At 39.3% G+C, this 26,787-nt stretch overlaps 1 protein-coding gene across 6 annotated transcripts in view; it reads right to left on the reverse strand.

The window, feature by feature from the left end:
• The window catches only part of LOC132819773 (girdin-like), a 378,017-nt gene that overhangs the window by 274,444 nt on the left and 76,786 nt on the right, over window positions 1-26,787 (reverse strand). For all 6 annotated transcript variants that reach the window (XM_060831525.1, XM_060831521.1, XM_060831524.1 and 3 more), the window contains exons 6-7: window positions 24,113-24,196; window positions 22,604-22,747 (exon numbers count right to left, since the gene is read on the reverse strand). In XM_060831525.1, the coding sequence (XP_060687508.1) occupies window positions 22,604-22,747; window positions 24,113-24,196 (228 nt within the window). The remainder of the gene's footprint in view (window positions 1-22,603; window positions 22,748-24,112; window positions 24,197-26,787) is intronic.

Consider the following 26,787-nt stretch of genomic DNA (forward strand, 5'->3'; position numbering starts at 1 on the left):
ACTCTATTTGCCAAAGCTGTCATGTCCCCTTTTTGCCCTCCTGATTTCTCTCTTAAGTATACTCCTACTGCCTTTATACTCTAAGGATTCACTAGATCCATCCTGTCTATACCTGACATACGCTTCCTCCCTTTTCTTAAGCAAAGCCTCTATTTCTTTAATCATCCAGCATTCCCTATGCCTACCAGCCTTTTCTTTCATCTTAACAGGAATATACTTTCTCTGGACTGTCATTATCTCATTTCTGAATGCTTCCCATTTTCCAGCCTTTACCTGAGAATATCTGTCCCTACTTTTGAAAGTTCTTGCCTAATACCGTCAAAATTGGCCTTTCCCCAATTTAGAACTTCAATGTTTAGATCTGGTCTATCCTTTTGCATCACTATTTTAAAACTAATAGATTAATGGCCAGTGGCCCAAAGTGCTCCCCCACTGATATCTCAGTCATCTGCCCTGCCTTATTTTCCACAAGTAGGTCAAGTTTTGCACCTTCTCTAGTAAAGGTGATTGGGCTCAAGTTAGATTACTTTGTCGTTTAGATTTGTTCTGATAAATTTACAGTATTAATAATAAATTGTTAATTTCTCTTACAGTTAACAGAAATCTCACTGTTATCTTGAACCAGGTTAGGAACAAATGTACAACTTAGAGGGCCTTCAGATGTTTGAATTTCACAGTGTTGTGAATCCAGTCTGAGTTGGCCTGGTTTGTTATCCTTGTGTCGTAACAAAAGTAGACACTGAAATGGCAGCTTTATTAATACCAGAAAGTTTGTATCAGAAGCAGCTCAGTCATATTGTGCTGTATTCCTCAAAAATTGTATTAAGCATGTACATAGATGAAGTTGTGCCTTTAAGGAACTGTATTGGTGTGAACTTTCAGTTCTAAGGCCAGTCTGAAGATTTGTCTTGACGCATTGTCAAGGAAAATCTTCCAGCTTTATTGGGAAGAACGTTTTTGGAGGAAAAAAATTAAATTCAACTGGGCTGAAGTAAATCACTATCAGATTTTGACGGAGCTATTTCAAATTCTAAAGAAACATGCCATTGTTCTCAAATGGAGATTTTCGAAGCATGCAAAAGATTGCCATAATTAAACATCAAAAATGAAAATCAAGCAAAATGTTGCATGGCTACACCACTGTCTTCTACAATCAGATGAAATGTCAAGGCAGTATGAGAGAGGCTGATCAAGACAGAAATCCTTGAACCTGTAAATGAGCGTTGGACCACACCTGTTGTACCAGTGATAAAGAAAGATGGATCGGTACACAACTGCAATGATGCCAAGGTCATTATTAATCCAGTACTGTGTGCTGCGCACACAGTATAAAAGTTATATAAGCCAGGCATATAAGTTAGCTTGCTGAGCTGAAAGGTTTGTTTTCAGACGTTTCATCACCATGACTAGGTAACATCAGTTAGCGTGTCTCCAGTGAAGCACTAGTGGTATGCCCTGCCTCTCTATTTATAGGCCTTGGTTTCTCAAGGTAAGTGATGTCATTTCCATGGAAAGGTAGATGGGATCTAAGTTGATGTTGTTATTGATGTAGTTCTGGTTAGAATGCCATGCCTCTAAGAATTCTCGTGCATGTCTTTGTTTCACCTGTCCTAGGATGTGTGTATTGTCCCAGTCAAAGTGGTGTCCTTCTTTGTCTGCATGTATGGAAACTAGCGATAGTGAGTCATGTCTTTTGGGGGCTAGTTGGTGTTCATGTATCCTGGTGGCAAGTTTCCTGCTAGTTTATCTGAATGTAGTGTTTTTTTTTTAAACAGTCCTTGCAAGATATTTTGTAAATGACGTTAGTTTTGATGGAAGTATCCAATGGATCCTTCAGGTTCATTAGTCGTTGTTTGCGTTAGTAGGTTTGTGGGCTACCATGATGCCGAGGTTTGAGTAGTTCAGAAGTCATTTCTGATATGTCTTTGATATAAAGGCTCTAGTTTTTGGTTGCATGGTGTCTGCTTGTCTGGGCTTGTTTCTGAGGAATCGGCAGATTGCGTTTAATGAATACTCATTCTTCTTGAAAACGCTGTATAGATATTTCTTTTGCTGTTTGTAGCTCTTGGTTGCTGCAATGTGATACAGCTTATTGAAATAATGTGTTGATGCAGCTCCATTTGTGGGTGTTGGGATGATTGCTTCTGAAGTTAAGCGTTTGGTCTGTGTTTGTCGTTTTTCTGTAGACGCTGGTTTGAAGCTCTCCGGTTATGTGCATTCAACTGTCACATTAGGAGTGGGAGTCTGTTGTCATTCTCCTCCTCTTTTATGAATTGTATGCCTGTCAAGATATTGTTGATGGTGTTGTTTGATTCCTCAAAGGTGTCATCCATGTCACGGACCCAAAGTTTGGGTTGGAGAGATGGGGGGGCAGCTTGTTCAAGTCTCTGCATTATTGCTTCCGCAATAAGACCTGATATCGATGATCCCACGAGTGTTCCGTTGACTTGTTTGTAGGTTTTGAGAATGTGAAATGGGTGGTGAGGCACAGATCCTTTAGGTTGAGGATGTTGTCTTCATTGATAAGGTGGGTGCTGTCTGGTGTTTGTGGTCCTGGTTTTCCTAGTAGTGATGTCAGTGTTTCTTTGGCCATCAATTTCGATGTTAATTGATATGAAAAGGGCTGAAACGTCAAAGGAGACCATTATTTCGTCCTCTTCTGTCTTGGTATCTTTGATCATGTTCAGGAATTCTTGGGTGAAATGAATGGAGTGGGGTGAATCTTCAATTAAGTATTTTGGTTTTTGATGGAGGTCCTTGGCTAGTCTGTATGTTGGTGTACCAGGTGGAGAGCTATGGGTGTGAGGGATGCCCCGGGTTTATGTAAATTTGGTAATCCGTAGAAGCATGGTGGGTTGGATCAATCTGGTTTCATATTTTGGAAGTCTGTCCTGATTAATTCTCCTCATTGTTTAAGTCCTGTTAGAAAGGATGTGATTCTATTTAGCAGTTTTGGGGTTGGGTCTATCGCCACTTACTGGTAAGTGTCGGTATGTGCAAGCAGAGCATTTGCCTTTTTAAGATTGTCTGATTGTCTAAAGTATGGTCACGCATCCCTTGCCTGCAAGAATTATTACAATGTTTTTGACTTTTATAAGTCTTTCTAAGGCTTTGTTTTCTTGAGCATTAAGTGTGTTTCCTTCCTTTTATTGGCCTCATGTAGGTACAATAGCTTGTGATATGGTCTGCTGTGTTTCCTCTGACAGATCGTTTTTTTTAAATGTGAATTCAAATACTGCAAGGAAGTCCTTTATACTTGCATTGTTGTACTTGTTTAACCGTCTGACTAGGACTGCTTTTTCTGTCTTGGTAAGTGGACGGTTTAAAAGATTTTTTTTATCCAAGCATCAGTGTTGTATGAATGTATTTTTGTGTGAGTTTATCTAATTTATCTTGAAGTACGAGTTTTTTCTTTTTCTGTGTTTGCTGTTGTTGAAAGCTTATGGTTCGCTCAAATGGATTTGTCCATTCAAGGTCAGTTGTGATATTGAACAAAGTTTTTTGGTACGAAATCTCCCGATTGTATTTATGGAATCAGTTGTGAGAGCATCATTCCTTATTTCTTTAAGCATTCTGCGGCTGTTTTGTTTTGCTTTTCTTTGGCTAGTGGGGTGTTTGGGGTAGGAGGGTGGTTGCATTTTAGGAAGTACCTGATACCTGAGACATTTGTGCACAAAGAACAGTTGTTCACAGGGTAGCACTCAGTCAGATGGCGAAGGTTTCCCATCTTTGGGCAAGTTTTAGCATGTTGTGCCCACATGTGTTAGCGATTTTTGAGAAGATTTATAGCTCAGGTTGATGATAAGTACATAAGTTAGCTCGCTGAGCTGGAAGATTTGTTTTGAGATGTTTCTTCACCATAACTAAGTAATATTATCTGAGTGTGTCTCGGTGAAGCTCTGGTGGTAGGTCTTGGTTTCCTAAGTCACGTACAAAATACCATGCAAGAACTGTAAAAACACTACATCGAACAAACAAACAGGAAACTTTCCACCAGGATACATGAACACCAACTAGCCACCAAAAGACATGACCCACTATGGCTAATTTCCATACATACAGACAAAGAAAGAGGCATGGCATTCTAACCAGAACTCCATCAATAAACACTTCAACTTAGATCCCATCTATCTTCCCTTGGGGGAAAAGAAAACTGGAAATGACATCACTTCCCTTAAGAAACCAAAGATCTATGAACAGAGGTGGGACATATCGCCAGTGCTTCACCAGAAACTCTAACTGATGTTACCTAGCCATGGTCACAAAACATCTGAAAACAAACTTTCCAGTTCAGCGAGCTAATTTACAACTAATTGAGCTACACATCTTCTCAAAAATCGCTAGTATCCTTTGCATTAATGAATGATCTATTTGCTGCATTAACTGGAGGTCAGCTTTTCAGCAAAATTGATAACCTATCTCCAGATAAAATAGATCCCGAGTCACATAATATTTGACATCGCAACATGTAAGGGACTATTCAAATACAAGAAACTTTCATTTGGATTCAAATCTGCGCTTGCATTATTCCAAAATACCAGGGATTAGATGTTAAGTGGATTGGAAGGAGGTTCAGCATTACCTAGATGCTGTTTTAGTCATGGCTCACAATTTAGATACTATTCTGCAGAGACTTTAAGATTACATAATAGGAGTGAGGTAAGATGGTTAGCACTGCTGCCTCACAGCGCCTGAGACCCGGGTTCAATTCCCGACTCAGGCGACTGACTGTGTGGAGTTTGCACATTCTCCCCGTGTCTGCGTGGGTTTCCTCCGGGTGCTCCAGTTTCCTCCCACAGTCCAAAGATGTGTGGGTCAGGTGAATTGGCCATGCTAAATTGCCCGTAGTGTTAGGTAAGGGTAAATGTAGGGGTATGGGTGGGTTGCGCTTTGGCGGGTCGGTGTGGACTTGTTGGGCCGAAGGGCCTGTTTCCACACTAAGTCTAATCTAATCTAAGTCTAATCTAATCTAATCAAAATGTTTGGTTTTGTTATTTTCTTTCATTTATCCCTTAACGGTGTTTGTTTGTCTTTTGTGTGAATGAGGTCTGAAAACAAACGTTTCAGATTTAAAACATACACATTTATTGTTTAATTTTCCTGCTGACTATATATTTAATAAATTGTTAAATCTTCTGTTTAAAATACAAAACTGGTTGCCTGGCATTAATTATTAACAAAGTCTGGGATTGGTTATTCAAAAGTCTGGCTAACTAACAGAGTAATTATCAAAGCTCTTTGAAAGTTTTAATTTGACTGTATTGTGAATAAAGATGTGTAAACGCTGATTTGGTTCGGTGGTGTGTTCCGTACTGTGACTGCATCAATAACTTTTAGTAGAATAGATACAAGAACAAAATGTCTGCAAGTTAGCTCTAAAAATTGAAGGTGCAGATTTGTTTTGACAGTATCAAGTTGTTCAGGGGGATTATAACATAAAATGATTTAAGGGAAGAGTGATGCAATGGCCTGTTTGATCAAGGACCAGCAGTAAGTGCAAAAGGTAAAGAAGCTAATTTCAGGTCATTAACATTACATGCAAGCTATTGCCATGTGGCTTAGACTAAGAACTCTAAATTTAAAGTTGGACATTTTGTAATCATGATAATGTATGAAGGGTCACAATTCTTTTGAAATCCCACCAACAGGAGGAAGTACAGAAAAGGAAACGGAGAACGGAATGCCAGTAATCTCAAGTCCAAGGACTAATTCCACCTCCCAGACACATGTGCGAAATGTGTATTGGAAACGCTGCTCTAGGATCAGCTCATCAGCCACACAAGAACCCACAGAATAATGACTAGTGACAGAATTTTCTGGGTGGATAAGCAAGTGATTGCTAAGAACACATTGAGAACATGGTTTGTATAGGGGCAGGCTTTAGTGGTAGTTGCAGATGAACTGGAGTCAAAGGGTCAAATACAAAGTAGCTTTGGTTTGCAACAATGAGTGGACTAAATTGTGGCCAGTTACCAATGACAAATGTCTTCTACCAACCAACAATAATACTTATTCCCAGAAAGCTGAACAGCTTTGGTTTGTGAAAACATGGAGAAGTCTTCAGACCACCATCAGCTTAGGGGCTCTCTCTTTCTCTATTCTGTGCAGAAAAGGACACTTGAAACCTGAAGAAAACCAGTTCATCTTTGTTGCAGCAGTGACTATAAGCCGTGACTTTTAATTGATAAGTCAGAGACATTTTATAAGTGAATTACCCACTGTGTCTCTTGCAAACTAGTATAAGCATCTGGAGGATAACAGAGCAGCAGCATTTTGATCAACACAAGTACTATAAAATTGTCTCAGCAATCCTTGTGAATGACTAATGAGCTTGTTTCCCAATTGTCCCTTCATCCATAACCCATTTTATATATATATATTATTACACAGAAAAAAACTTGATTAGTAGAGTTATAGGCTGACAGTTTACAATTTATCGTTGTTTCTTGCGTTAAATAGTAATTGTTAAGTACAGAAATCTGATATGATTTTTAATAACTTGGATACGAATATCAGGCAAATTAGGAAATCTTGGTATAGTTTTTTTTAAATCTAACTTTTTATGATGAAGCCAGAAATAACAGAGCTCAGTTTCCCATATGCTATACACTGAACTGTGACACAATAATTATTCATGCACTTCAAGTCCCTTGCAAGAAAGGCCATTTTTTTTCGTAATTGCCTGCTATAATTGTTTACTTTTTGTCTTTCTTGTACAAGTCTCCCTAAACATCAATATTTATGAGTTTTACACCTTGAGAAAAGACTCTGCTATTCTATTCCTACAATCAAAATGTATAGAGGGCAATTAGTACAAAAGCTAAAATAGTGGCCTGAGGATATGCAGACAGGGTCAGTAATGTCACTTCACTGCAACACTGCTTGGATAGGGATTAAAAAAAAGATGTCATTTGTGGGCATAGTTTATAGATCTTCTAACAGTAACTACACTGTAGGATAAGGCTATACATTAAGAAATAATGGGAGCCTTGTGAGAAAGTTATAGTAACGAACAGTGATGTTATACAAATAATAACAAACACAATTGATGCTCAACAAAATGCAAAGAAGTGCGAGGGCGCTGGAAATCTGAAAAGAAACATACATATCTGCAGAAACTCAGAAGGAATGACAGCATCTATGGAGACAAAATAGAGTCAACATTTCAGGTCCAGTGACTATTCTTCAGAACATAGAAGATCTTAGTATTGCCCCTCAGTGCCCCACCTCAATGAATTTCATGTACAAGATACTGAACTCTTCTTCTAGTGCCTTCACCATTGTACCCATTTCTTTGGGCAAGAGTGCTCTCCTGAGACATAGACCCCCTTCATCCATCTCCAACACTCTCCCTCCGCCTGAACCACCTCCCCCACTCCCTCTGACCTTTTACCTGCTCTTGAAACATTCATCAAGAACCGCTGACATGATATCTATCACCTTTGGTGTGAATGGGTGAGAGGGGTAGAGAAATTATCTCCCACTGAACTGACCACTCACCGCTCTCTCAGATCTAACCCTGTTTTTGTAAGCAAGCACACAGACTAGGGTGGTGCTGTTTTGGTCTGGCACACTGACTTCTGCATTGCAAAGGGTAAGCGCCAGCTCTTGGACACCTTCTCCTACCTCTTCCTGGATCATGATGCCATCATCAAACACCAACCTATTTTGTCCATAATGGTCACTAACCCCATTTTAGCTGGTGAGCTCCCACGTACCCCACAGCCTCCAAATTCATAGTCACCCAACACTGGATAGCCTATTTCTTCCTCCTTCCCAAAATCCACAAAGGCCCCAGATACAACTTCCAGGTGAAGCAGGGTTAGGGTCAGGAGCAATTTACCTGCATTTCACAATGTAGTCTATTGTATTTGTTACTCGTTACATGGTTTCCTCTACACTGGGCGATGAAATGCAGACTGGGCGGTCACTTTGTGGAATACGCATACTCTGACTACAGAAATGACTGCGAGCTTCTGGCTGCCTGACACTTCAACACACCACCTTATTCCCATGTTAACATTTCTATCTCAGGCTTGCTTCTGTGCTTCAGCAAAGCTCAGCACAGGCTGATGGACCAGCATCTCCTTTGTCAATTGGAGATCTGTAGCCTTCAAGATTCCTTATAGAGTTCAATAATTTTAGCACCTTTCTCCATGTTCTGGCTCCTACCCCTCCACCCCCACCCCCACCCCAAACTTGTGGTCCTGTCAGGACATGGGTTACTTTCACCATAAGTAATGTTAATTTACATTTAGACGGAATATAAATTGGCAAAGGTAGTCTGGAAAATGAGGATTTTTTTTTCTTTGCAACATTTTCTTACAGCAGCACATTTTATAACTGACCAGAGGACATTCTAGACCTGGTAGCATTCAATGAGACAGGATTAATTATTTATCTTATGGTAAAGACTTCCCGATGGAGCAGTGATCAGAACACGATTGAATATTGCATTCAGTTTGATGGAGAAGTGATTGGATCTCAGACTTATGTTTTAAAACTTGTGATATAAAAACAGAATCAGCTAAACTAAACTGGAAAATTAGGTCAATTAAGTCAGTAGAGACAAAATAAGATACTTAAGGAGATAATTAAGACACGTAACAAAGATATATTCCAGTGAGCAAGAAGGACTTGTGGTGAAGAATAACTTATTCATGGCTAACAGTAGAAATTAAAGAAAGTATCAAACTGATAAAGTGTATAGGACTGGACAGAAAATAAAACAAAGAACGACTAAGAAACTGAATATGAAAGACTAAGTACTCGAGTTTGTTAGAAATTTAAAAACAGACAGCAAGAGTTTCTATGGCTTTTTAAAAAGAAAAAAAAGTAACTAAACTAAGCACCGATTCTCTAGAGAGTCACCTTTGAAATGGATTTAATTGTTCCATGACTGATGGCCGTGCTTTCAGGTGCCATGACCTGAAGCTCTTAAAATTTCCTCCCTACAAATCTCTATGCTTCACTTTCACATTTTAAGACCATCCTTAAAGCCTCCTATCTCTTTGCTTAAGCTTTTGGTCACCCCTGACCCAATATCTCCTTACATGGCTCAGTGTTCTGTCGTGTTTCATAGTACTTTCTTAAAGCACCTTAGTACATTTATATTTTTAAATACCAGTAAGCTGTTATTTTGTACAGATACAATCCATTCAGAAGGTTTAAACTTTCTTTAAAATAGTTACATAAAATGTAATCCCATTAATAACATAAGAGCAGATGATGTGAGTCTATGCTAAATACTGAAGTAAAGGAATTATTCAATATTTCTGCCACTTTATTACAGCTAATTGTGTATTTTACCTCTTCATTCCCTAGCAGTCCTATTGCCAGAAGGATTTTCTTTATTTGATTTATGTCTACTGAATGTTTTATTATTTTATTTCTTGATCCTTGACAATTTAGTTTCATATCTTCTCTTCACCTTCATAAATTGTTTTTCTGGATTTCATTTCCCTAAACATTTTGTATTCTTCATCATGCTGTCCCGTTCTATCCAAGTATTCTATCCCAAGGGGAGGCTATGGCCTAGTAGTATTATCGATAAGACTAATAATCCAGAAAACCTGATTATCTACCATCCCCTTGATCACGATCCCACCTCTTATCACCAAACCATCATCTCCCAGACCATCAACAACCTCATCGACTTGGAGATCTCTCATCCACAGCCTCCAACCTGATAGTTCCCAAATCCCACACCACCCATTTCCATCTCCTAGCCAAAATCTACAGATCTGACTACCCCTGTTGACACACGATCCCTGTCTGCTCCTACCCACTGAACTCATCTCTGCTTAGCTTGACTCCGTCCACTCCTCTTTGATCAAGCAACATTTGGGACACAACCCATGCCCTCCATCTTCTCCAAGGCTTTGAATTCCCAAGTATCCAACACTTCATCTTCACATGGACATTCAATCTCTCTACACCTGTATCCCTCATAGGGGCCTAAAAGCTCTGCAATTCTTCCTTTCCCGCAGGCCTGATCAGTCTCTCTCCACCAACACACTCAATCACTTAACAGAACTGGTCCTCACCCTCAAATATTTTCTTTTGACTCCTTCCACTTACTACAAACCAAAGGCATGGCCACAGGCACCTGCACAGGTTCGAGCTATGCCTGCCTCTTCATAGGATACAAATTTCTTACCTTTTCTTCCACTACACTGATGTATCCACACTGCCTTGTGCTTCCACAAGGAACTTGAACAGTTCAACATCTCACTCCTTTTCCTGGATCTCTCCATCTCCAGTAACTGACTTAGCACCAACATCGATTTCGACTTCCACAGCTACATCCTCTCACCCGCCCTCCTGCAAAAACGCCATCCCATATTCCCAATTCGTCTTCTGCACCTGCTCCCAGAACGAAGGATTCCACAGCCCATATGTCCTCCTTCTTCAAGGTCTTCAAGGACTGTAATTTCCTCTCTTCCATGATTAATGATGCCCTTCACATCTCCTCCATTTACCGCACCTCTGCCCTCAAACCCCACACCCCCAACCCCAATAAGAATAGAGTTCCCCCTTGTCCTCACATACCATCCCACCAATCTCCAAATCCAACAGATCATCCTCCGCCATTTTCACCACCTACAGTCAGATCCCACCACCAAAAAAAAAATTTCTTCCCACCCCATCTGCTTTTTGTAGGTCCTGCTTACTCCTCAACTCCCTTGTCAGTTCCACACACTCTCCACTAAACTCTCTTCCACAGTTGGCACCTTTCCCTGCAACCGTAGGAGATGCAATACCTGCCCCTACACATCCCCTCACCTCTGTCCAAGGCTCCAAACAATCATTCCAATTCTGGTAGAGATTCATCTGTACTTCCTCTAACGTGGTATATTCCATCTGTTGTACCTGATGTTGTCTCCTCTAAAATCAGAGAGGAGGCTCAGACTCACCACTTCACTGAGCATTTGTGCTGTATGTTCTAATCAACACCATCCAGATGCCAGTAATTTCAATACCCCCTCCCACTTCCATGTTGACACCCCATCCTGGGTCTCCTCCACTGTCAAAATGAGGTCAAATGCAAACTGGAGGAACAAAACCTTACATTCTGCCCCGGAGCTTACAGCCCAATGGCCTCAATAAAGAATTCACAAGCTTCATATTCTTCCCACCCCAACCTTATTCCACGTGCATCGCTCTCTCTCTTCCACACCTCTGATCTGACCTAACCTGTCCATCTTCCTTCTCACCAATCCACTGGGAGAAAGTGAGGACTGCAGATGCTGGAGATCAGAGTCAAAAAGAGTGTGGTGCTGGAAAAGCACAGCCAGTCAGGTAGGATCAGGAAGCAGGAGACTCTCCTGTGCCTCAGATGCTGCCTGACTGACTGCTTTTCCAGCACCACACTCTTCCACCCCTCCCACTGACCAATCACAATAATCACCTACCTGCATCCACATATCACCAATGCACCTACCTTTCCTGCATCCACCTATCACCATCCTGCCTACCTTCCCCCCCCCCCAGTGCCACCCTCCTCCCTCTATTTATTTCTGAGTTCTCTTCCCCCTCCCCATTCGTGAAGAAGGGTCCTAACCTGAAACATCGACTTTCCTGTTCCTCCAATGCCGTCTGACCTGCTGTACCTTTCCAGCTCCAAAATTCTATGAACTCTGACTTCCAGCATTTGCCATCCTTACTATCTCCAATGTTCTGGGGACCTGGGTTCAAATCCCACCATGGGAGTTAGTGGAAAAATAAATAATGATTCAATGAAGAACGTGGAATAAAGAGTCTTATGATAATCATGAAACCGTTGTCAATTGTCAGGAAAAAAATGTTCACTAATGTCCTTAAGGGAAGGAAGCCTGTCATCCTTACCTAGTTTGGCCTACATGTGACTCCAGACCTACAGCAATATGACTGATTCTTAACTGCCCTTTGGACAATTAGGGATGGGCAATAAATGGTGGCCCAGCCAGTGACACCCACATCCCATGCATGAATGAAGAAAAAAATTAATCTATACCTCTTTCCCTAACATCAGTTTTCCCCTGATGTCCTTACTCGTCTTTTGGCTCATTTCAATTATCTATAGCTAAACATGTACCAATTTGTCCAAATTTGCCAAAGTAAATTACCTTTTTTTCCACCTGTGTAAACTCTTCCACTGTTGCTTGTGGTTGTTGGATCATATCATTGAAAAGTGTAGTAAAGTCTTACAAAGCTGAATAAATTTCCATATTGCATCCCAATAGGTCGCTGAATAATTCAATGTTGTTACAAAATAAAAGTTTAATAGCAATGTTGCTGTCATGAACAGGTCTTCCTGGCATATGCTTCTAAAATCCAGATAATGACTAATTTCGGTCAGTCAATCACCGTTCATTTTCACAAATGGCAGAGTTAGTAAAAGACCTAACTAACTCTTTTTACAAAAGGCATCTCTCAAAAGCCACGAAGCAACTTGGGAAAAATTTTAAATTTGCAGCCAAGTGTTATGTAGACCAGTATGCCTCAGGCACTAGATTGCACATACAGATCATGAAGTAGATTTTACACCAAAATCGACTGTTCTAGCACCTGACCAGTTCAGTGCAAGAATGCTGTTGAATGTGGAAAAGCACAGCAGGTCAGGCAGCATCCGAGGAGGAGGAGAATCAATGTTTTGGGCATAAACCCTTCATCAGGAATCCTGCTCATCGGATGCTACCTGACCTGCTGCGCTTTTCCAGCACCACACTCTCAACTCCAATCTCCAGCATCTGCAATTCTCACTTTCCCCTAGTGCAAGAATGCGGGCCAAATAATTAATGGCAAAACATTTTCAGCACATACTAGTACAAGATACATTTATCCTTCTAATTAAAATACATTACAATCTTGATACACACCAGTAACTTTTTCTTAGGAAAAAAATCTGAAAAGCCAGTTATGCACTAAAGGAATAAAATTAGGATTTTACAGTTAGATGAGAGAATTTCCTTCACTAGTACGCAATAAGCATGACCCACCTTCTCAGATACTTTCTTATACACATATTTCCAAAATCAAGACGAGTTAAACATGATCTATCGTTTACACATTAAATAGAAGATACAACTGAGACTAATCCTATGAATTAGCTTAGGAGCCCTCACAGCATTGGTCACCAATCTCAGTCAAAGTCTGTTCCCCAGAATTCTGCTCCTTTCTTTCCATGATATAAAACTTTATCCTCAGCTGAATAAAGCACATAACAAACCCAAGTTCTACAAGGAAGGCACAGCCTCTTCAACTCATTATGGATGTTGCTATTTTGAATGTTATTTTCAAGTAACAAACATTTGTAGCAAAATGTAGCTCAACTCCTGGATCTGGATTCCAGTATTTCTATACTGCACTACTATGAACTATTAGTACTTTTTAAGATTACGAAGGGCATGCAGAGGGAAAGAAAACAACTGCTTGCCTTAGTTGAAGGGTCAAGAATAAGGAGGAACACTTTTAAACAAAGGAGGGTTAGAGGGTACTTTAGGAAATTCTTTTTCATCCAGCAGGTGTCGGGGGTTAGAATGCACTGTCTGGGAGGATAGTTGAGTCAGTTAACCTCCCAACCTTTAAAAGGTACTTAGACGAACTCTTGAGTGTGTCATAATGTTCAAGTTTATGGGTCTAGTATGGCAAAGTGGGATTAATGTAGGTAGTAGTCTATTTTTGGCAGTACAAACTCAGTGGGCAGAAGGGCTTTTTGTTCTCTATGATTCTAAGACTTTAAGCCTGGATGACTGCATCCCTTTATATACCTCCACAATTTCAGTCAATCCAGACGTTTTGGTTTCAGTTTTGATTTCCTTAGAAACTGGGTCAGTTTGGGTCTACCTCAAAAACAACCTTTGACTCAACACTATTGACTACTTCATCACTAATGGTCAGATTCTCATCTGGAGAAAGTTAGATTCTTCTCCTGATACCTAGTGCACATTTCGGCTGAAAAGTTGTTCATAGCACTTAGCTCAGTTATGACACTTGTTTTACTCAAATTGAATACTTATACATTACAATACAACACAGCAGAGAAACAGGCTTCACATCCCCCAAGCCTGCAATGATTCCTAATCCTTATTTAGACCTGTTACCCATTGTCCACACAGTTTCTAATCCTGTTTGCCTCCCATTCGCCTGTCCTAGATTTTAATGAAGCAGCTTCAGGGACAAGCTCATAAGCATTAAGTATTGCACTGTTAACAGCTTAATCGCCTGCAAATTGCTCTTCTGAAATTAGTGTATACATTCAGAACTGCACTCATCAGAACACTTGAGGACTGCCAAGAAAACCACACATTTTGTTATAGCTTTTTGTCTTGTAATCATTAGCATAATTCACAAGAAATACCAAAGTAAAGGGAAAATAACATATATACTGTATGACAAGGAGTGTGCTGATGAGTCGATAAGTAAACTTATCCAAATCCACTTATGGGCGGCACAGTGGTTAACACTGCTGCCTCACAGAGACCCGGGTTCAATTCCTGCCTTAGGCAACTGTCTGTGTGGAGTTTGCACATTCTCCCAGTGTCTGCGTGGGTATCCTCCGGGTCCTCCCATAGTCCAAAAACGTGCAGGTTACGTGAATGGGCCATGCTAAATTGCCCATAGTGTTAGGTGTAGGGGAATGGGTCTGGATGGGTTGCTCTTCGGAGGGTTGGTGTGGACCTGTTGGGCCTGTTTCTACGCTGTAGGTCATCTAATCTAATCTAAACACTAATTTGTATACAAAGTTGAAACATTGCCACTGTGAATTCACCAGTTAAATGATGACTGACAGTTAACTGCAGGTTGCCACTGATTGACACTTAAGACAAGGTCAAAAGAAATAACCTTGGAATGGCTGTGATCTATTCTGTTGTGTTCAAACAGGTGGAGTGTATGCATGCAAAGGGTAGGGCTCTGTGTATTAACAAATGTAGCTTTCAGTATACTCAAGTGCACCATATTGTCAGCCTGAGCAATGATACTAAATTGGTTGCCAGCATATTTCACTTCATTTGAAAAGATAAGTGCAAAGCTGAAGTGGCAAAGGGCTAAACGTGACAGCTTACACATTTGCAGTCATTGTACTTATCAGGACAATTTGCAGACACTTTGCACACACTTGAGATCATTTAGCAAATATCGTCCAATTGTACACTTACATTTAAGATTGGACATCAGTGAGCATTTTGCAAGCATGGACTGGTTGGATACGTTCAATACCTTGCTTGTTCTAAACACCCGAAAGGCTATGCTTTTTGATCTACCAGTCTTTGGAATGTATAGCCTAGCATTACACGGCCACTAAAATCTGTATCACATCACCAGCAAAACAAATTATTGGCTTAACAGCAGCATACTGTTTATGGCGAACACCACTCCGGTTGGTGTGAAAACAACGAGCTACACCTAATATTCAAAGATTTAAGATACCTTGCCTTTCATCTGAGGTAAATTGGCACTTTACAGGACCAAAATTAATGGCTTCAGTCTGTTTATATTTTTGCGCAATATAAAATGATGAATTATCTGATCAGGGCAGCCATTATTCTACAGGATGGTTCTGATCCAGCTTATTTCAGAATTAAACTTGCGTAGTCAACAAACTGATTGGATTCCTACAGGATTGTTGACAAGGTTAAATATGTAACGGATGGAACAGTAGGTTTCCTAATTTGTATACTAACCAGTGAAGGAAGGTTTGTATTTTATACAGAAATAGAAAAGCCTCAGCCTGATTTCTCAACTAGGATACCAAGAAAAGGGAGCTTAAAACTTAAGCAAAACTTGGGCATGTAACAGTTAGTCTTCGTTAATTGGTGTATTCTCTATAGTAACGCTATCAATCACCATTGACTTCCCAAACAATCAATACACTCCTCTTAAACAGTATAAAATGCTGCCTTTCCTTTACTTTGATATTTGTCTGCAAATTGTCCTGAAGAGTGCAAGACAAAAGGCCTGGACAACGTCTTTTTAAAACAATACTCAAATTCTTTACTATCAATGACTGTCGTGTATGCTATCACATTAAGTCCAAGCACCATTTGGCCACTTAAACTTTGCAGTTATCTTTTCAAATGAGGCGAAATATCCTTCAACTTCCACCTCTGTATATTTACATATTCAACAAAGATTTCTGATTAAATCAAATCCCTCAGCGGAATCAGAATCTCTCTTTACTCTAAGCAGTTTAGTAATTAAATCATGTTGTCTGATTTCTGTTTCTTTATAGCTTAAGCTTCGTAAATTCAATTTTCCTTTCCATTCTTCTTTTGACTAATTCCATTTCTCTTTTTCATTTCCAGCCTTGTCAATTCAAACTTCTTTATTTTATTTCAAGTTCAAGCTCTTTTCATTTTTAACTTAATTTTAGCCAATTCCAGTAGTGACGCATAAATGTCAGGCTTTCCTCATTGCATGTCCAAACAATGGATAATCACCAAGCATCTCATCTCACAATATCCTCCTTTTATCTCTAGCTCCAACTTATTCACTAACTCACTCCGTTTAGTCCAAATCAAAAAGATTTGAAATAACCTATTGTAACATTTTCTAAAAAGTAGAAATATTTTAGCAACAGTAAAAACCATTTTACAATTCTAATGCATGAAATGTTCTTAGCAACTGGTTCTATGCTTCCAAGTATTCATTTTTAAACATTCACAGATGTTTATTAAATTCAAGGATGTTTAATCCTGGAAAAACGTTCAGATGCTGTTATGATCCTACCTAGTTGGACAAGTCAGATTAAGTGAAAGGTGACCTTATGGTCCATATGTTTTATTTTTCTTTAAGCTTTTAGTGTGGTGGGCAGTCACTGAACATTCACAAGAAGTTATCAATGGACTTTTATAAAGAACTCAAAAGTTTACTACACAAAAGGAAAACAAACATATAACCTGAGATAAGAACAACAGGAACAATCTTAATATAACATAAATATAGAAAATAGGTGGAGTAGAATACTCAGCCCTTCAAGCCTGCTTTGTCATTCAATCTAATTAAGGCTAATCATCCAACTTGATAGCGTTTCCCACTCCCACACTTCCCCTCTTCCCTGTACGCTTTAGCCCCATGGACTATATTCAATTCTTTCTCGCAAACATTCAATGCTTTGGCTTTAACCAGTGCTTTGGCTTTCTGGGCAGAGAATTCCACAGGCTCATCACTCTCTGAATGGTGCAATTTCTCATCATCTCACTCTCACTCTGCGACAAACATCAGAAAGATTCATCACTTTTGTCATCTCAAGCAATATCAATATAGACACTCGAATTTCAGCAAAGAGTCACTCCTATTTTCACGCTGAAAATTCTTGTTCTGCTAGGATTCTATAAATAGTTTTGCTTTCAGTAAATTGCTGCACATTTACTTGATTCTATTTCTTCAGTTAATGTCTCTCTCCATGAGACTTAGTAAACTGAAAACAGAGCTCATTTACTACTCAACACTGGTTTCCCAAACCTGCGTCTTCAATAGCCATGTAAGGATGTCTTCCTCCCTGTTCATTCTGTAGAATTCTGCTTCTGGAGCTTTTTCTTCACTATCAGCCAATTAGGATTTATAAGCTGTGACTGCTTGGAGGTTGATGACAACAACAACATTTCTGTTGGTGTGGCTATCTTCCTACTGCATGAACTAGTTTTACATCACTACCACCTCAAATTTTATTTTAAAAATTCAGTCTGTTCAGGGATTATAATAAACACCATATCAACTCTCATCAAATATTCTTTGTAAACGTAATCAGGGAGCACGGTCTCTCTTTCTCGCTCTCTCACACACACAAGAAAGCATCAGAAGTGGGAAAGTATAATGGAGTTCAATACTCCTCCTGTCTCAGGTCTCTTCTGTAACTGTTGACTCTACTCTTATTTCTTCTGGTGAAACATCTTCCTTGAGGACTTCTTATCCCACCCAATGATGATCATTTCAGTTGAATTTTAAACAAAAAAAGGGTTTCTTGCAGTAATCTCATTTAGAAGCACAGAGTAACTTTTACTAACTTTACTGACAATATGCAGCTCAACATCTGGTATATTTTCAAACCACCTGTGTTTTGTTCAATATTTAGCTGGCAAGTCTTTCAAAGCAATATCAAGAACACCAAAGTCTTCCTCTTTAACTGCTATAAAAATCCTCACGGCTAAACAATTTGCATCCCTAATAGTTTAATCAAGCTAAATCTAGCAATGAACAGAGTATCCCACTTGATGCCAAACAGTACTTAAAACTTAGCTATGATTCAATGATGGCAGATTTGCTCAGTCAGAAGGTTCTGGGTACAATTCTCACCCTGAAGAATTAACAACGTAATTTAGATTGGCACATCAGTACAGGTGTCCCCCGTATCTGCGGGTGATACATTCAAAGACCTACAGCAGATGCCCGAAACTGCAGATAATAGCGAACCCGATCCTTTAAATGGGAAACTTGCCTCCCTGGCAGTCCCCTGGAATTATTTGTGGAATATTTCATGTAATATTTTCAGGCCACGGTAAACCACGGATAACTGAAACTACGGAAACCGAATCTGCAGATATGGGGTTCTACTGTATAGTATTGAGGGAATGCTACATGTTAGAATTGCCATCCCTCATATGAAATGTTAAACTGGGATTCTACAGCCCATTCTGATGGATGTACACTGTCACATTACAATATTTAAAAAAGAGTTGAGCGTGTGTTTTGGCCAATACAAATCTCTCAAGTTATATTTAAAATTGGAGATGTGAACCTGTCTTTTATTGCTGCTTTTTGAAGCTCACTGTGCTCAACTTGGTTGCTGCATTTTAAACAATGCATCACTGAGTACACTCCAAAAGTAACTGAACACATCCTAAGATCACAAAATCAAAGCATCATATAGCAAAGGAGGCAAATCAGCCCAATATGTCAGGTGTCTGCTGTTTTAATTCAACCTGTACTACCTGATTTTACTCTCCATACTTGCGCAAATTTCAAAGCTCAATCATTTATCCAATTTATTTTGTGAGATAAAATTGATTCTACGTCCATCAACCCTTCAAGCTGTGCATTCCAGGTGTCATTTTGTTGTGAAAAAACATTCTTTTGTCAAATACTTTAAGTTTGTCTTCTCATTACATACACTTTCATCTTTGGAACGTTACTTACCATTTACATTATTAAAACAAGTCATAATTTTGAACACCTGACATTGCAAAAGACTCAATGCATGGCTTGAGATTTAGAATGTAAATTTTAGAAATTAAAATCTGGGGCATCTGATTGAGATACTGATAAATAACTGATGTGTAGCTGCTCAACTAAAAATACATTCGTTCCATGTAAAAGCCAATCTATGTTTGGCTCCATCTCTAAACTTATAGGCAAACTAGGGAGTCTGGGAAATAAAGTCATAAAGCACCATTAGCATTGTAAGTTATTCATGTGAGTTGCAGATCTAACAGTTGTGCTGCAGATGAAATATGTTCTTGGCTTTTCTGTTTGAATCATTCCAAGACATGCCACGTTTTTGTTGACTGACGCAGACAGTTCTGTACTCTTTGGATTTTACAAGGGAAAAGCAGTTGGAAGATTTGGTATAACTTGTAGTTGTTGCAACAATCTGCAAAAGTTCTCACAGACTTTTATGGTAAAAAGTATCAGATTGATGAGTTAGCTTAAAACTTAAATAAAGTTATGGGAGCAGACGGAGGGTAAAGCAGCCCATGTACATCTGAAGCCAGAACAATGAACTAAAGAGTTTATAGCCATTAATGAAACTTCAAAGGTCACTGTCAAAAATTACTAAAGGATAACCCAGAGTTTTCTACTTCACGGGAATAACTGGCATATTAGGAAGAATTTGTCTTACTTTCCATATCCATGGCATTGTTCTGGTAAATCTTTTCAGCACTCTCTCCAAGCCATTTCCTAAAAGGGCAGCACCTAGAACTAGCCACCATAGTCAAAAGTGGAGTGTAATCTCTGACTAATTTTTGATTAAGCATTTTGCATAACATCCTTGTTTTCCTACTTTTTGCCTCTATTTTCATACATCTTTAACAACCTTGTCAACTTGCCCTCCTACATTCAAAGGAATTATGTACACTCCCTCAGGTCTCTGTTCCAGCATCCCCTTTAATGTTAATGATATAAATGCACATTTTTCCTTCATTTCCACTCTACACATTAAGACAATCATTTTTTACATTCTTAACATTCCCCAACTCTGTTCCTACCTCAATCCATTGTCACTAAAATACTTATTCACTTTCTGGACAGTTATGTAATGGAAATTATTCCAGGTTTCTTTCAGCAGCCTTCTGGGGTCAATCCTTCAGAAAATTTAACTTCATAAAACTCTACCATCCTACTTCACATCAAGTCCTACACTTCAATCATTCTGTTGGGAGGTCATGTTGCAGCTGTACAGGACATTGATTAGGCCACTGTTGGAATATTGTGTGCAATTCTGGTCTCCTTCCTATCGGAAAAATGTTGTGAAACTTGAAAAGGTTCAGAAAAGATTTACAAGGATGTTGCCAGGGTTGGAGGTTTTGAGCTACGGGGAGAGTCTGAACAGGCTGGGGCTGTTTTCCCTGCAGCGTTTTAGGCTGAGGGGTGACCTTATAGGAGGTTTACAAAATTATGAGGGGCATGGATAGAATAAATAGACAAAGTCTTTCCCTGGGATGGGGGAGTCCAGAACTAGAGGGCATAGGTTTATGGTGAGAGGGGAAAGATATAAAAGGGACCTAAGGGGCAACTTTTTCAATCAGAGGGTGGTATGTGTATGGAATGAGCTGCCAGAGGAAGTGGTGGAGGCTGGTACAATTACAACATTTAAAAAGGCATTTGGATGGGTTTGGAGGATATGCCGGTTGCTGGCAGGTGGGACTAGATTGGGTTGGGATATCTGGTCGGCATGGACAGGTTGGACCGAAGGGTCTGTTTCCATGCTGTACATCTCTATGACTCTAAGCTCCATCTGCCACTTCTCAGTCCATTGGCATATCTGATCAAGATCCCTGTAATCTGAGGTAACCTTTTTCACTGTCAACTACACCTCCAATTTTGGTGTCATCTGCAAACTTCTTAACTTAGAAGTGCTTAAAAACAGGAATAGGATGCTCCAGGTAGTCCAGAATTGGAACAAATCCTGAAAAGATGGCAGGTCACTGCATCTATGCTAAAGAGAGTAAAGCAGATAAAGAAGGTGTGACCAGGCAGCTGAAATGTTGAGGATGGCTCTGAGGAGCTGTGTTGCAAAGAATGGGAGTAAAATAAATTCACGTGTAACATTTCTTTGAAGCAGAAAAGGAAGTTTGAGATTTGGTAATACCCAGGGCAGAAATACCCTGGAGAAACATTCACATAAATGATTTTGTTTTCCCAATCTTTTGTCAAAGTTAACACAACCAATAAGGACAACTATCTTGGTAATTCCCAACTTTACTACATAAGGCCAGCAAGAATTTTGACAGACATCATGAGGATGGCTGGCTGGAAAACAGCTGGAATCACACTGGTGAGTAGTGGTAGTGTTGAAGTTCAGCCTTGGGAATTTAGTGAAAAACAACCTGGAAGGAACAGCTTGAATCACCAGGGTCTGAGCAGTTACTGAGGTAGTCAGCGGTAGAGTGGCTTCTGAGAGAGTTTCAAGTTTAAATCTTTGCAAGATGAAAAATTGGAAGCACTTTCGAAAATGAAAAGACATAATTTAATGAGATTTTTAGACCCTCAGGGACACCCAACATTGAGGTGGGTCTACTGAGAAATCCAGGGAATCTGTCTTTACAACATCTGCTTTTTCATGTGGTTGTTGGAGTATTTGACCAAAGTTTGTTTACCCACAATTAGCTTACATAAATGCTGAGTATTGAGTGTAAGTTGTATATATAGTTTTAGCTTGTTTTACCTTATATAGGGAAGTTTAGTTGAATTGAACAAAAGCTTGCAATCTTGTAGTTTTATTCTCTTATTACATATCTCGGATCTCAAACTTCGTCTACTTGAACTAGCAAGCAAACATTACTGGCCCCTAATCAGGTGGAGAGATAATTTGGTAGCCTCGTCAGGAATAATAATAATAGAAGCTCCAAACAAAATCCTGAAGAACACACTTATAAGAAATTAACAATGGGAATTCCCTTGGGAGCATCACACAATGGACACTGTACCTTTGGTGCAAGATTGCTGAAAACTGGAGAAACATTCATATAAATGATTTTGTTTTCCCAATCTTTTGTCAAAAAGTTAACACAACCAATAAGGACAACTATCTTGGTAATTCCCAACTTTACTACATAAGGCCAGCAAGAATTTTGACAGACATCAATTTTACAATGGTGCAGAAAGATTGCATAATTATCAGAAAACTGCACTGAGGAGACCAGTGTACATATCAAATCAGAAGATTACAGTCTCAGTTTACTGCCTCATTTGACACAGGTCTTAACCCACCAACTAAAATGTTACTAGTGAAACATTTTTAAAATTGATTTAGCCACTGAAAAATTAACCGCTGCCAGAAAATAAGTAATGGAAATGTGGGAAGTTTTTCGCCATATATCTTGTAATCTTCCAGCTACATTTTTTGCAGCATTTAAATTAAGTCAATTTTGAGAATTTTCTAGAATAGTATTTGCCACTGTACCTCACATTGCTCATCTCTTTCATCCACAAGCCTTTTCAGATTAATTGCCATTTTTTTGAAAAAGACATTAAGGTCCTCACGGGAGAGATCAGCTAATTCCATCCACTGCTGCATATCAAAGACATTTTCTTGATTGTGAGTCACCTTTATAACACAAAAATGCATTATAATTTAGAGTGACACCTAACAGTATTTGTTGACATTGCATTGTGAAAAATAAAACAAAGCTGAAAAAAAACACCTAGCTTTTTACAGCAGTGATTTGTGTACAATGTTACTTCAAATTTAAGAATCAATATCTTTTGACATGAACATTAATCAGTGAATTTTTGTCACATATTTAGTCACAGTCATTCCTCTACCTGCGAACTCACAAATCATAAATATAAAATAAAAGAAACTAAACATTCAAAATTCATGAGAAAAATCTCACCCATCCATAAACACCTTCACTTACATAGCAATCCCGTTTCACTCTCACTTTGAGATGATCCAGTACGTAGCTCTTCCCCTCAACGAGCAAGGGCAGAGGTGTTGGGGTTGATGAACATATTGAAGACCAGTGCCAGATGGAAGTAGAAGAGGACGACATAGGGAGGCCGGGGCATGGGTACCACCCATAAACTCCCCCAGCAATGTGCAGCCCTGATACACAGAACTTCTCGCCTTTATCGGTCAGTCATAATATACTTGAATTGGTTTCAATACTTTATTTATATTAACTTTTGTTTCAGATGGTTTAGCCTTCATTATTTTAACACAAAAAAAACTGGCAAAAAAAAAAATCAATTTTGAGGTCCGGGAACCTTACACTATTTTTACCATGAATTATTAAGCTCCGCACTGGCAAATTCATCGTTTGTGGGGCTTTTCAGGTATAGAACCCGCATGGATACAAAGGAATGACTGTATTCCATTGTACAATGCACAAACAAATATAACACGAAGATATAGTTATAACTGAAGCTTATATGGGGTGGGTACAAAGTATGGAAGACTGTTACTTTAAGGGATGTCTATTCTGAGTTCACAAGAACCCCTCCAAGCAAACATGCCTTTACTTCCCGCCAACAGAGAACAAAGCTTGAATCCAGAAAATAACAGTAAGAGTACTTAACTTAAAACAAGGAGTTCAAATAAAATCAGAAAGAAACGTGGTTAAGTAGTTCCTTAATTAACAAGTTAGTTTACCAATTCTGGTTGATTATGTGAATCAAATAACTGCATACAATCTTTTCTCCACTATGCACTACCTCAAATTTTGGAGTGCTGCCTTAGGACCAATACTTCTGAACAGAGGTTCCAGTGTTCCCATAATTCATGTTCCACACTTCATGTGTGGGCTTCTACAACTTTCTTTTTGAGGGATGGGGCAAAAGAGGACGATGGGCTGAAGAATGAATGGCTTCATAGTTGAAATATCGATATTCTCATCAACATCTTTACATGCAAACACCTTACGAATAGTTCAAAGTTATAAAATTACTGTTCTGTATTTGCTGAACATACCTCTTGAATATGAGTTGCAACAGCAGCCTTTGTATCAAAATCAAGACTTTTTATCCTCTCAATAAATTCTTCTTTTCGTTCGCACTAGAACAAAATAAAAGTAGACTGTTAACAAATTCATTTTTTTTTAGGTACAGGAGGTGACCCCCTTAAAAAATAACAGAAATTTTTTAGCAGAGGCATAGAGTTTAAAAACAGGAGGTTACGCTGGAAATGCATAAAATGTTGGTTAGGTCACAGTTAGACTATCGTAGATCTCTATGATTCTACAAGATTTACAACAATAGATTCATCCTAAACAGCATTGTGAAAAGCAGCGCAAGTCAAGCAATACAACACTGGCAACAAAACATTCGGAGTTCTAGAACACTGATCGAACTCAGGTTCTGCTCAGACTAAGGAACTCCACCCTCATCCTCCAATAAGCTGATGTAAGCTTGCTTTCTGGAGGTGGAGGATGACTGCAAGGTGAGTTTACTGATCTAAGGAGGGGGGCCTTGGAAGAGCAAAGACAAGAGGAATGAAGGTTGTGAGCTCAACGAGAGAATACACCACTTCAATAAAGGTGTTGTTTAAATGCAAAGTTAAACAATTTCTACAAGCATATAATCACTGGGTAACTGAACACTTTGATATACAGTTTGTTCTGCTGTAACGCAGTAGTTGCATTATCGTGCAACCTCATGTTACAGAAAATTGCACAATAGAAATATCAGAGCCTCTGGGAAAAAGAGGGCTGGGGCAAACCACCAAAAGTATCAGTAAAAAACAATCAAAACAAAAACAATAGTCAGCCTAACGCAAACAATAACACAGTCTAAGTAAATGTTAAAATCATATATTTTAATGAAATAATACAATAAAATTAACACTTTCAGGGGTTTCTGAGTTTGCCAAGTTACATAGTGCAGTGTTAATATAGGGGCTGAGGGTCATCATCAACATTATCATTACTTTCAGGCACAAGTCTGGGTGCAGAGTTACAACGAAAAAGAAATTTAGTTCAGAAGTGGATCATTGTGGTTCATTGTCCTCAGACTGTTTCTTGGGGGGGTTGGTTTAAAAAAGGCATCTAGTTTTTACTGCCTTGCCATCTTTCTTCTTTCATGAAAAAGCTGTTCATAGGGTGCCAGACAAGACTTTATGCCATGAACTGCTATCTTACTACATCTTGCATTGTAGTCATTGTCTTCAAGAGCTGCAACTGCTTCTCAACTTCCCTCAGGACAGAAGAAAAGAAAGAAGTGGAAGGTTCTCGTGGCACTGCATCCTGGACTTCAGTCTCCATCTCAAGCTTCAATTTCCCCCGCAGCAACAAGTTGTAAATCAGTCTCCAATTCTTCAAATCCAAATTGCTTTGCAAGAGCAACACTATGTTCTTTGATTGCTGGAAGCTCCTTTGATGATTCAATGTCTTTAAAATCATGGAGAAAATCTGGGAGAGGTTTCCACCAAACTGCATGCAAGTAGTCCTTAATGACACCACCTCAGGCCTCAACAGTGATGTCAATAGCATTCTTAATGTTAAAGCTCTTCCAAAATTGAAGAACACTGTCCTTACTACTATTCCTGAATGTGCACCTTAAATAATAAACTTTAAAAGCTGCCATTGCACCCTGGTCCTTGGGTTGAATGAGAACGGCTGCGTTCAGAGGTAGAAATAGCACTCTGATGTTTTCAGAAAACTCATCAATGGCGAGAGAATGGCTTGGTGCATTGTCTAGAATGAGGAGAATCTTGAAATCCAAATCTTTTCTCCAGCAATAATTTCGAAAACATCCTCAAAAACATCAACAATATTCCAGCTCTTTTGCTTGACCTGAAGTAAACATCTAGAGTGGACTTAACATAACTGGGATTGGAATTGCATAATAACCAACGGGAGTTCATGTTTTAAAAATTTGTTCCTCAACATAGACGGTGGCAATGGAAGGTTGTTTTTCAGACTGGAGGCCTGTGACCAGTGGAGTGCCACAAGGATCAGTGCTGGGTCCTCAACTTTTCATCATTTATATTAATGATTTGGATTTGAGCGCAAGAGGTATCGTTAGTAAGTTTGCAGATGACACCAAAATTGGTGGTATATAGTGAACAGCAAAGAAGGTTAACTCAGATTACAACTGGATCTTAATCAGATGGGCCAATGGGCTGAGGAGTGGCAAATGGAATTTAATTTAAATAAGTGTGCGGTGCTGCATTTTGGGAAAGTAAATCTTAGCATGACTTATACACTTAATGGCAAGGTTCTAGGGAGTGTTGCTGAACAAAGAGACCTTGGAGTGCAGGTTCATAGCTCCCTGAAAGTGGAGTCGCAGGTAGATAGGATAGTGAAGGTGGTGTTTGATATGCTTTCTTGTATTGGTCAGAGTACTGAGTACAGGAGTTGGGAGGTAATGTTGCGGCTGTACAGGACATTGGTTAGGCCACTGTTGGAATATTGCATGCAATTCTGGTCTCCTTCCTATTGTAAGGATGTTGTGAAACTTGAAAGGGTTCAGAAAATATTTACAAGGATGTTGCCAGGGTTGGAGGATTTGAACTGTAGGGAGAGGCTGAATGGTGTGGGGCTGTTTTCCCTGGAGCGTCAGAGGCTGAGCGGGGAACCTTATAAAGGTTTACAAAATCACAAGGGGCATGGATAGAATACATAGACAAAGTCCCTTCCTGGGGTGGGG

Source organism: Hemiscyllium ocellatum, chromosome 10 (genome assembly GCF_020745735.1).
Source record: "Hemiscyllium ocellatum isolate sHemOce1 chromosome 10, sHemOce1.pat.X.cur, whole genome shotgun sequence".
Classification (NCBI taxonomy): Eukaryota; Metazoa; Chordata; class Chondrichthyes; order Orectolobiformes; family Hemiscylliidae; genus Hemiscyllium; species Hemiscyllium ocellatum.